At 67.8% G+C, this 10,844-nt stretch overlaps 3 protein-coding genes across 3 annotated transcripts in view; 1 reads left to right on the top strand and 2 right to left on the bottom strand.

Moving 5' to 3' along the window:
- The window catches only part of CUNH1orf226 (chromosome unknown C1orf226 homolog), a 5,552-nt gene extending 2,923 nt beyond the window's left edge, over positions 1 to 2,629 (bottom strand). Inside the window, exon 1 of the mRNA XM_025043965.1 lies at positions 329 to 2,629. Within this exon, the coding sequence (XP_024899733.1) occupies positions 329 to 618 (290 nt within the window). The 5' untranslated portion in view covers positions 619 to 2,629. The remainder of the gene's footprint in view (positions 1 to 328) is intronic.
- Positions 2,630 to 3,497: 868 nt separating this feature from the next.
- SPATA46 (spermatogenesis associated 46) lies at positions 3,498 to 7,927 on the top strand. Its single transcript, XM_006907876.2, has 3 exons — positions 3,498 to 4,287; positions 5,189 to 5,302; positions 5,718 to 7,927. The coding sequence occupies exons 1-3, from the start codon at positions 4,185 to 4,187 to the stop codon at positions 6,242 to 6,244; spliced, it is 744 nt and encodes a 247-aa protein (XP_006907938.1). The 5' UTR covers positions 3,498 to 4,184; the 3' UTR covers positions 6,245 to 7,927.
- A 2,746-nt stretch (positions 7,928 to 10,673) lies between these two features.
- The window catches only part of NOS1AP (nitric oxide synthase 1 adaptor protein), a 51,837-nt gene continuing 51,666 nt past the window's right edge, over positions 10,674 to 10,844 (bottom strand). The window contains 1 exon segment of the mRNA XM_025044016.1: positions 10,674 to 10,844. This exon segment is cut by the window's right edge and continues 103 nt beyond it. Within this exon segment, the coding sequence (XP_024899784.1) occupies positions 10,684 to 10,844 (161 nt within the window). The 3' untranslated portion in view covers positions 10,674 to 10,683.

Below are 10,844 nucleotides of genomic sequence, written 5' to 3' on the forward strand. Positions count from 1 at the left end.
GGACCCCCCACCGCCCCCCTCCCGCCCCGGCCCTTGGCTTCTCCGCCCACAGTCAGGGCGGCGCCCACAGCTCACGGCGGCTGCGCCAAGTCCACCTCCAGCTTCTGGACCACGGCGGTTATTGTCCGCTCGGTCGTCCTAACTGGAACCTCAAGGCCCAGTGCTCGCTCCCCATGCAGCCCCCTGCAGGGCGCGTGAGGCCTGGGGCCCAGCCCGCGTCACATGGCACCCTCGCATCCCTTCCTGGGGTCACTGTCCCCTGGAGACCCTAGCTGGCCCCTGGCCCCCAGTGGGCCCACAGACCTGCGGGCATGGGGGCTGCACTCACCTGCCACCCCCGCCACTGGCCAGCTGGGCTTCCGCGGCTGCGTTGACCTCCACGGTGCCCGCACTGGCCCCGCTCCACGGCTCTGTGCACTGTAGGAGGTCACTCGCTCTGGTTCCCACGGCCTGGCCCAGGTCCTCGAGGTGCTGGCTGCCGCCTCCCCAGAGCCCTGGCCCGCCGTGTTCTGCAGAGCCCAGGGCGGCAGAGCCGGGGGCCGGCGACCAGGACGAGCGGGGGAAGGGGCGGCCAGACTGGGGCTGGGGCGTGAGGGCGGCGTTCACGTTCTCGAACATGCCGCAGGCAGCTGTGGAGGGAGAGAGCCGTGAGGGGCCGTGCGCCCCACCCTGCCCGCGGCTCCAGATGTCCAGCAGGCACCCCTGAACCTTCCAGCCCCGCTTTCTCGATGGAGACTACTTAATCAGTGAGCAGCTTCAGCTCGAAAGCTGACTTGCCCTTGACTCATGCTTGACCCCTCGCCTGGGTGGCTGAGCCTGCTGAGGATGAGCACGAGGCAGCGGGGTGGGATGTTCTCACGGAGCCCCCACTCGGCCTGGGACAGAGCTGGCAGAGGGACGGGGCGTCGGCCGGGAACTGGGGCCACCCCACTGAGCAGCCAGGGGCGCAGCGCCTGTGGGCTCCGCGGGCGGGACTTGCCATCTGCACACAGGCGCCAAGCGGCCAGAGCGCGTCACCCCCGGGGCCAGTGCTCAGCTCCAAGGAGGCAGGAGGCAGGAGGCACGGACACGCAGCTCAGCGTGCCCTCGGGAGGCGGGCACGGCAAGGCGTCTACTCGCAGGCGAAGAACATGGGCTCAGAGGGACGAACGGCCGGAGCCACAGTGCCACTTATGGCGAGGCTGGCCCGGAACCGGTTTCCGCCCCTAGAGTCGGGCCTCTTGGTACCTGCCCCGCTTGGCCCCGCCAGGCCTGCCTGCGGACGGTGCTCCGGGGACCACCCCTTGCTAGAACAAGCCTGTCATGGGCAGTGCGGGCCCACGGGTCGTGAGCACGCACAGGGCCGAGGCTGCATCTCATCCATCTTTGTATCTCGGACAGCCGGCCTGGGCCTGGCACACAGTAGGTGCTCAGTAAACATGTGGAGTCGACGGGCCAAACCCACCTTGCCGACAGAGAACTGCGGAGGCCGAAGGCACAGCTCCAGCGCGTGTCATACAGACGGCTCAGAGCCAGGCGGTCCGCACAGTGGCACGGGCCACCTCTGCCTGCCCAGAACCCAGCTCAACCTCGGGGCCGCAGCCCACTCTGCTCCCACCCCCGGCGGCGGCCCCATAACGTCACCCTGGGCAGGGTTCCAGTCGGGGTGGCCTCTCTCCTGTCAGCCCGTCTGCCGAGTGCACCCTCGCCAAGCCTCCCTGAGCCGGGCGAGGATGCTCCCTCCCGCCACCTTCGCGCGACCGATTCCCCCGCACTGGGCCGGGTGCTGCTCTCTGCGTGGTTTCGGCAGGTACCCCTCCAAGCCAACGGCCTAGCAGGTCTGTTCTAAGGGACTCGGGACAGGGGCCAGCCGTGGGAGAGGACTGGAGCCCTCCCCCGTGGACGGACCCCACCGCCTCCACCTCTGAATGACCCGGACCGCTGCACAGGGCAAGCGCCCCTGGGGACACGTAGGGGTGCAGAGCGAGCGCTCCCCGGGCCAGCGGTCCAGGCAGGTGGGTTCCAGGCGGAGACTCACGCTCCGGGGGGAAGCCACAGCCCTCCCAACAGGGCCCCCAGCTCCTGCTCCCACTCCTGAGACCTGGCCCCTTTCATGCAGATTTGCATAATTTGCCCAGCACGCCCCACTTCCTTCTAATTCTTCCTTAACTGTGGTATCTGCAAACTAGCAGAGAAGCCTTTGGAAACCAAGTCACTTAACTATTTTCCCTCAAACCAGGAGGCGCAGGGGCCACGGGGGAGCAGCGCGAATGTCACTGCCCGGCCCAGGTGCTCTGTGTTTCCTGATTGTGGCTCTGGCCTTTGCCATTGTAAAATGGTTTCTAATAAACGTAAGTGAGTTGCGGGCGCCGCCCCATCCTGGACACCCCGTGCTCCTTGCTGCCCTTCAGGACACACACACGGAATTCTTACACAACGCAGACAGCCCACCACACCCGCTACAACTCTGTCTCTGTGACAGCGGGGAGCTCCTGGGGGCAGGGGCAGTAGCATCTTAAGTGATGTTTATTTTCTGTGAAGCTCGGGGCCTCGCACAATAACAGGCATTCGATACGTCGGTTTAATGGTTGACTTTCCACACGAATGCTTAAAAGCTGACCGTGCTGCGGGCCGACCTCGTGCAGAAGCAGCCCCCACACCCCCGGGACTGGTCCACGGGCCCCCGCTCCGGCTGCGAGAAGCTGCCCTTCTCTGCAATGTGGGCCTGGCTGGGGCTCCCCTCACCCCACATGCGAGGATGTGGCCCTTCCTGCAGCCGGCACTAGTGTCCACCTCTGCGCCCCCCCCCAGGGCTAGAGGCTTGGCGGTCAGAAAACAATGGCAATGGTGGCCCTCCCAACACCCCCCCGACACCCCCACATGCACACCCAACAGAGGGGACATCAGGGGATACAAGTCGCCCACAGGAAAGGTCGTCTCTTACCTGTCCGAGAAAGGGACTCAGAAAGCAGGTGGGAAACAAACAGAGAGACATATTTTACATATTGACCAACCACTTGAATGTCCCCTGAGTCACCAGCACGGACACCCCGCCAACCGGACGCCCAGTTCCCACGACCCTTCAGGAACCAACCCGAAGCACAGCGCGGTCACAGCCCTGCCCACAGGCCCGGCCGCCTACGGCTCCCGCCCTTCGCCCCGTGGTGCCTGGCGGTGCGGGATGCGCCAACGCACCTGTCCTGTGTGTGCAACTCACCAGATTCTAGACCAGCAGCCGCTCAGCCACGCCACGGTCCACATGAACACGGGGCAGCCGAACGGCGGGGCGTCTGCCCAGCCACACAGGGCTAACGGCGCAGTGGGTGGGCTCGGACACCGCACCCCCGGCACGCGGGCTCCGTCCACGGGGGCAGAGACGGGGCAGAGGGAGACGCGTCCTCCACGCTGTCCAGCAGACGTCCAAGCTGAGCAGGCCAGGCAGGAGGACAGCGCTGGGCCGTCGGAGCTCGGCCACCGCAAGGCCGCCACTACTCAAGGCACAACATGTCCACTGGAGCCCTGAAGCACCTCGTTGACAGCTGTCACGACTGCCTAGAACGCGGCACCTGCGGCCTGTCTTCAGAGTGGCACGTCACCTCCCCCCAGCGTGCGGGCGAGCGGGGCACCCAGGCTGGTCGCAGCCGAAGTCACTTGCGATGAGCAAAGCGCTGTTGGGTGAGCCCACTTGCGCTTCAGTGACTCGCCAAAAGCAGGTGGCGCCAACCCCGTAAAGCAATGGCTGGTCCCTTCTCCCAGGAAACACACTGAAGCCTGTGCGCACGAAGGGACTCTGCCTTTGTGACCCAGCTCCCAGCAGCCCGGGGCAGTCTACGTGTGCACAGGGAGGAGCAGGAGACGCAGAGCGGGTGGAAGCAAGGAGCTTATTCAGACAGACCCCGGAGCCGGAGGGAGACGGCGGCAGCTCGTAAGTGGCACTAAAGAGCAAAGCGGGCGGACGACATCACGCTGAGGCCTTCTCTCTGGGACTCCCAGCCTAGACCGGCCGCCGAGGAGCCACAAGGCAGGACCCCTCTACGGTGTGACCCTTGCCCGCAGCAGGCCCACCCGTCTCTGCAAGAGAACCTGGCGGGTGAGTGGAACCACGGGTCTCCTTGTGATGTCAGCCGTGCCCGGAATGCCCCCACCCAGCCGGCTGGGGCGCCTCGGGAGCCGGCGGGGGAGCTGGCGCCCGCGTCCGTCCGAGCATGGAGAGCTTCTCACTCCTAAGCATCTCGGGACCGCGGATTTCCTCCTCGGCCCCGAGCGCCTTTCCCGACATTATGTCCTCACGCGCCACCAGCTTGCCAGGTAAACTCTGGTGCCACTAGGGCCACAAAAATGTAGTTTTTGAAGCTTTTGAGTACGCTACCAGATGGTGTCACAGGACCACGATTTAGTGAGAAAGTCACATTACACATGGGAGAAAATGGCTTTTCCAAATGCCGCATTCTCGGTGAGAAGTCTCAGGGCTGGTTCGCTTCTGGCCAGGGAAGGGTGGGGGACGCTGTTGTCTAAGTTTTGCCTCTTGGACCCACGTGGCATCTGGAGCTGACAGCTTGTCTGCGTGGGGCGCTCGCTGGCCTAGCCCTGTCCTGACCCTGGGAACCAAGACGCACCAGCCCGGCCGCAGCAGCCTCAGAGGAGGGCCGCCGAGGGCAGACGTTGTGACACGGTATTGGCACTGTGGTCCGTGCCCCTACAGCGTCAGCATCGCGAGAGCCGCTTAGAAATGCAGAGGCTCAGGCACTGACCACAGACTACCCGGCCAGAGTCGGCCTTTCCATCCGGTCCTGCGGGCAACTCCCCTGCACGTGGGACCCCTCCCGGACATCGACGTGCACACGGGACCCCCTCCTGGACATCGTGCACCCAAGGGATGCACACACAGGACCCCCAACATCCTCGCACGCACGGGACCGCCTCCCGAACACCGACGAACGCGTGCACGCGCACACACGCGTGCTGAGCTGCAGGGGGGCTGAGCGCGCGCCCCGGTGGGAGCCTCCCCTGGACCTGCCGCTCAGGAACCACTGGCCCCACTTGCAGTTCCCAAGGACGCCCTCAGGACCGCTCCGCCTTGGGGGCAGCAGAGGGCCCTCTTCACCTGGGGGTTGCCACGCAGCGCCCAGGTTGGGCCTGCGGGGACGTCCCGGGTGGGACACGAAGGGACCGCGCCCCCTCAGCTCACCGAGCCCCTTCTGCACCGCAGACATCGCGAAGAGCGCGCTCCCCAGCGCGGCGCCCAGCCCGGCGCAGGCGCGGCCCCCGGCGCTCGCGAGCAGCGTCCTCCGGCACAGGCTGCGGCACGCGCTGCTCTCTCCAGGTGAGGCGTCTTGGAGCGGGGAGACGGGACCCCTAGAGAAGGTGCCTGCGTGCTGCCTCCCCCGCGGTCCCCTCTGGTGCCCTGCTGGGGCCCCTGGCTTCTCTGCTCCCCCTCTCGGGTGCGGTGGGCAGTGAGGCTGGTACTGGCAGCGGGGCGGCCTGCGGGAGGCGGGCGGTCTGGCTGTGCCCCGTCTGTCCTCCAAGGAGGCAGCGACAGACCCCGGGCTCAGTGCGGGGGGAGCAGTCTCCACACCAGACCAAAGCAGGGCCCGGAAGGGCGGCCCGGCCTCTCCCCACTCAGACCCCGGGCGGGGGGCGGGTGGAGGTGGCCTTGGTGCTGCCCGGCCTCCAGCCACCCCAGACCCGCCCCCGGCCTGCCCGAGGCGCGGCGTCAGACCCAGCCCTCTCCTTTGCAGACTGCGTCTTAGGGGACGCCCAGAGCGGGGAGCAGCTGAGGCGGAACTGCACCGTCTACCGGCCGTGGTTCTCCCCTTACAGCTACTTCGTGTGTGCGGACGTGGAGAGCCGCCTGGAGGCCCGCAGCTTCTCAGAGGCGCTGTGGGACGAGGGCCGGGGGGACGGCGGCCTTCCCGAGGGTCTGGCTGAGAGCGTCTGCTCCTCCTCCTCCCCGGAGGACACGTGTCCGCGAGAGGCCACGCAGAAGCCCAGGCACGGCCCGGACGCCGTGGACTCCATCACGTCCCAGGACATCCTCATGGCCTCCAGGTGGCACCCAGCCCAGCAGAGTGGCTACAAGTGTGCGGCCTGCTGCCGCATGTACCCCAGCTTGCGGTCCCTCAAGAGCCACATCCGCGGTGGCTTCAAGGAGGGCTTCAGCTGCAGGGTGTACTACCGCCGGCTCAAAGCCCTCTGGGGCAAGGAGCAGTGGGCCCGGCCTGGGGACAGGTTCTCCTCCTCGGCCAGCTGCCAGGCCTCCCAGTAGGCCAGGCCAGGCGAATGACCACGCCCCCTCGTGCCACAGCGATGCCAATAAAGCGGCAAGTCACAGCCCGGCCGCGCCCAAGGGCCCTGCACGCCTGCCGTCCTTGCCGCCACCCCCGCCCCTGCAGCTAAGCTGCCGGGGACACCGGCCACCCCCACCCCTGGCAATTCCTGAAGGCTGAGTCTCCTCTAAGACGGTGGCTCTCAAAGTGAGGTGCCCAGACTGCAGTGTCAGCACCCGTGAGAACCTGTTAGAAACAAAATTCGCAGACCCCCCGAGGCCGGCCGCACCAGACACTCTGGGTGGCCTGGCAACTCGTTCTAAGCAGCTCAGCAGGTGACTCGGGCATGGCCCTGGAGGGAGGGCCTGGCCCTCACGCTGCTCCCTCGGTGACCCGTCCCGGCCTCAGCTCGGGGAGCCCGCACTGAGGGACGGGGGCCAAGCGCTGTTCCGCGTTGGCGTGGGGAAGCCTCCGCTGGCAGGGACCCCGCATGGTCTGGGAGCTGCTTGGGGGTGAGAGCTCCTGAGGGCTGGGACAGGGAGGACATGTCTCTGTGCGGAAGGCAGAGGGGGCGCCCTGCCATGCATGCCACAGCCCCCCACGAGGAAAGCTGCTCTGGCGGAGGCGGAACAGACTGTGGCATCTCTGCGGCGTGCGCCACCATGACGGCAGGCCCGCAGGCGGCCCGGCCCTCCCCATCTCTGAGCAAGCATGCCGCCGACTGGGCCCAGCGGTGCGGGGCGCCGCCGTGTCCCCCACTGTGCGGCTCACAGCTCAGCGGCCTCTCCGGGCCCCCCATCCCCACTCCCTGTGACTTGGGGCTGCGGTCCCTCTCAGGCCCCTGGCACCAACCTCCCTTTGCTCCTGCCGCCCACCAGGAGCCAACAGGTGGGGAGTAGGGTGGCCTCACCCTCCGGGCACCCACGCGTCTCCCGCAGGCATGTCACGTGGCAGAGCCCGAGCCACGAGGCCCCTCCCGGTCCTGCGCCTGACCCCGCTCCTTGCCCACCGCCCACCGCCCTGAGCTCACCGCCTGGCCCTGGCTCCCTGAAGCGCAGGTGAGTGACTCTGGGCAGGTGCCCAATGCTCACTCTGCTCTTGTTCGCCGAGATGGGAAAGCCGCTTGGGCCCGTGCAGACTTCTCTGCGCGCACGTCACTGTCACGCGTGCCCCTCGGCTGGGCTCTGGAGGGGCTCCGGGGAGGGGTGGGGGCGAGAAGGCTGCTCGGAGTTCCGCAGTCTGCGGGAGCCAGGGAAGGACCGGCCCGTCTGCTCACGCTCCCTCCTCCAGGCCGTGTCACGGGCACGGAACACGCTCGACACAAGGGCAGCCACCACCGGGGCCACCCAGGGGTCACGGGACGTGGCATGCGCTGCCGGCAGGCGCTTGAGCTGCACTTTTCCCGGGGACGAGGTGCGCCCTGCACACCAAGGTCGCGTGACTGGGACCCGGCGACTCTCCGGTCCGGTCCCGAGTGCCATGTGGGCACAGCGGGAAGTGCGCCCCGCAGGGCACTGCTGACGGGCGCAGGCGCGGCTGCCCTGCAGGGCGCCTGGACGCGGTCTCGGCCACTCTCCATGGCGTGTTTTAGCCGCATCTTACACACGAGACAATGCGGCTCGTCAGTCTGCCCGGCCAGACGAGGGCCGGCTCGGCCGATGCTGCCGCCACACCGCATGGAGCCCCGGCCACAGGAGCCTGACTCCCGTGACGTCAGCCCTTGGGTCCCTGAGCCCCTCGTGGCATGAACACCCCGCCTCCCCGCCACATCCCCCCACACCTCACGGAAGAGCCGCACCCTGCGTCGGAGCTGTGTGGCCGTGACACGCGAACCCCTCTAGGCCACGCAGGCAGTGGCTGCCCGGCCTTCCGTGCAGCCGGCTCTGGAACAAGCTGCCCGACCGACCGTGTGCTTTGGATGTGCAGCCAGGGACGGCGTGGCCTCGACAGGCTCGGTGATGTCTCAGAATGGCTATGACGTCGTGCTTTCTGAAGCACTTGAACTGGCTGCCACTGCCACACCCCCGCACACTGGCCGGTGACAGGCCTGGGCCGGGAGAGCTGGGAACGCTGTCCACGGGGCTTGTCCCTTCGCACGGCTGGCACGTCGGCTGCCTGTGTTCTGCGGGGCTTTGGTGGCGTCCCTGATCCATGCGCTACCTGCCAACAGCATCCCTCCCCCACTTGTGGAGGTCAAAACCATCTCCAGATGTTGCCACCTGTCCGGACGAGAGCCACTGGGGCAGCCGTGTGGGCTCCAGCCAGAGGCCCCATCGCCCCCCTCGGGGACGCGGGGGCTGCTTCCAACAGCGCTGCCTGGGCGCTGAGGCCCGGCTTGGGAAGGGGGGGAGCGAGGGGACAGGAAGAGGGGGGCGGGGGGGCGCAGGAGCAAGAAAAGACAAGAGAAAGCTTTTAGAAAAAAGAGAGGTTTATTAGCAAAAGCCACAGACAGTGACACCCCCGGGGGTAAGGGCACTTGCATGACCAGAGTCTTCCCAGAGAGTTGAGCCCACAGAGTTAACGGCAAAGTGTCAGCAGCAGGGGGCAGAGTAAACCGGGGGGCGAGAGGCAAGGTCTGGAGGGAGCGGTGACGGGCAGTGTGAGGCGAGAGTCCGCACAGTTCCGTCTGCGCACTTTGCCCCCGCTCCATGCTGAGGCCTCCCGAGCCCCAAGCCTGCACGTCCCGGGGGTCTGGGGCACACACGAAGGCAGGTGGCCCTGGCGTCCACTTGTCCTCCACATAAGCTTGAGCAGAGGTGCGTTAGAGGGGACAGGGCTGAGCTGCAGAGCAAGGAGTCGGGGCTGGGGACGTGCAGGGGACGTCGGGTCTGCAGGGCTCCCCCTCACGGCCCCTGGAGCTGTCCTGTGTCTCCCACCCCCGCAGCCCCCGCAGGTGCTGGTCTGGGTCTCCCTGTGGAGGATGCGGCCCAGGCAGGCGCCTGGAACCCCGGGGAGCACTCTGGGCGAGGGTCTCAATGGGCCAGGTCCCCGGTCCAGTCCCTCTCCTCCCTCTACAGGCCCATCAGGGCCCCTGGAGGACCTGTCCCCACCCAGCTCTCACCTGGCCATCAGAGCCAGCCACACCCACCCCAGCCCACTGGCTTCACTAGACTGGGTCCTCGGCGCCGGCCTGCAGGCAGCAGGCCTCGAGGCCGGGCCCTGCACCCCCGAAGGCACCAGTGCTGTGGTGCCCGGGTGCCCGCTGGGGGAGCCCCTGGTCCCAGCTGCCCTGTCCTCACGCACCTGCACCCAGCCCCACACTGACCAGGGGACGAGACGAGCAGAGCCACCCCCTCGACCCAGTCCACCGCTGGTTCCCACACCCCAGAGGCCCACGGCCCTCGCCACCAGCCGCACGCGCCCACGGGCCCTTCCCGCACACGCGGCCGTCCCGCCTCCGACACCCAGGCTCACACGAAGCTGCCACTCGCGTAGATTACAAAGCGACATCACGGCCGAGGACCTCCTTTGTGGGGCAGCCTCATCCTCACCAACTGACCCTCGAATGGCCTGTCACCTGTCGCCCAGTACAAAGACCTACTTCCCTGAACGCACTGCTCGGGCGCCTGGCAGCCGTCCACAGCCCTCCCGCCTCCCTGAAGCCAGCGGAGCCGCCCGCAGGCACAGGGACCGCGTGGGGCCGAGATGGCAAAACGGCTGCTCGCTGGGCTCGAGGACCGGCCCGCAGACCCGGGCGAGGGTGGCACAGCGGTGGCCCCTGACCCAAGTGGCAGTGATTCTGAAGAGGGCACCTGTGCTGTCTTGGCCACCGGCTCCCGCTCCTGTTTTCGCAGTGAGAACTGACCGCTCCCGCCCAGTGCGGGCTGGCCGAGGGGCGTCGGGCTCAGGGGCTCTGAGGCCTTCGGGGGCAGGACGCTCGGAAAGCTGCAGCGGCGTAGCCCGGGCAGGATGCGGAGCGCCGGGGCTCGCAGGCGGGAAGTGGGCAGACCAGAGTGACCAGTGGCCGCGAAGAGGCCATTCTCCCACGGGCATTCCCAGCAGGGCCTGGGCGCTGTCCAGCACCAGCTCCCAGTGAAGCGACACTAACACCCAGCCACGGAACACGTGTGGGTGCAGCTCGGCTCACACCACGTGACACGGCCCACGTGCACGCTCACACCGAAGAGACCACCCTGTCCGCGGGGCAGGGTCGGGCGACCCGAACACCCTCACACAAAGCACCTGAGAACGTACGACGCCCCCTTCCCAGTCCAGTCCAGCCACAGAGCGGGGAGCGCGAGGGGCTGCTGGGCACACAGACGCAGCACGGGGTGTCCTCCGGGGAGCTCTGTCCCAAAGCCGCGGGCCCGCAAGGCCCCCGGCCCACACACTGCAGCGGGGGAGGAGCCGACGGCCGCAGGGAGCTGGTCCCCCCCTCCTCGTCTGAAGCGGTAACTGTGCCGGCAGCCAGCACGGCAGCACCCCCTCCCGGCCCCGCCTACACGGCCACCTCGTCGTCGAGGCTGTCGCCCAGCGCCTGGCACCGCCGCAGGTGCTGCAGGCGGGGCGGGTCCTCCTCGCTGTCCTCGCTGGCGGACTCGTCCTCGGAGGCGATGCCCGACTCGCGGAACCGCAGCAGCTCCAGGCTGCCCAGCAGCG

This window comes from Pteropus alecto, unplaced genomic scaffold, assembly GCF_000325575.1.
Source record: "Pteropus alecto unplaced genomic scaffold, ASM32557v1 scaffold101, whole genome shotgun sequence".
NCBI classification, from domain to species: domain Eukaryota; kingdom Metazoa; phylum Chordata; class Mammalia; order Chiroptera; family Pteropodidae; genus Pteropus; species Pteropus alecto.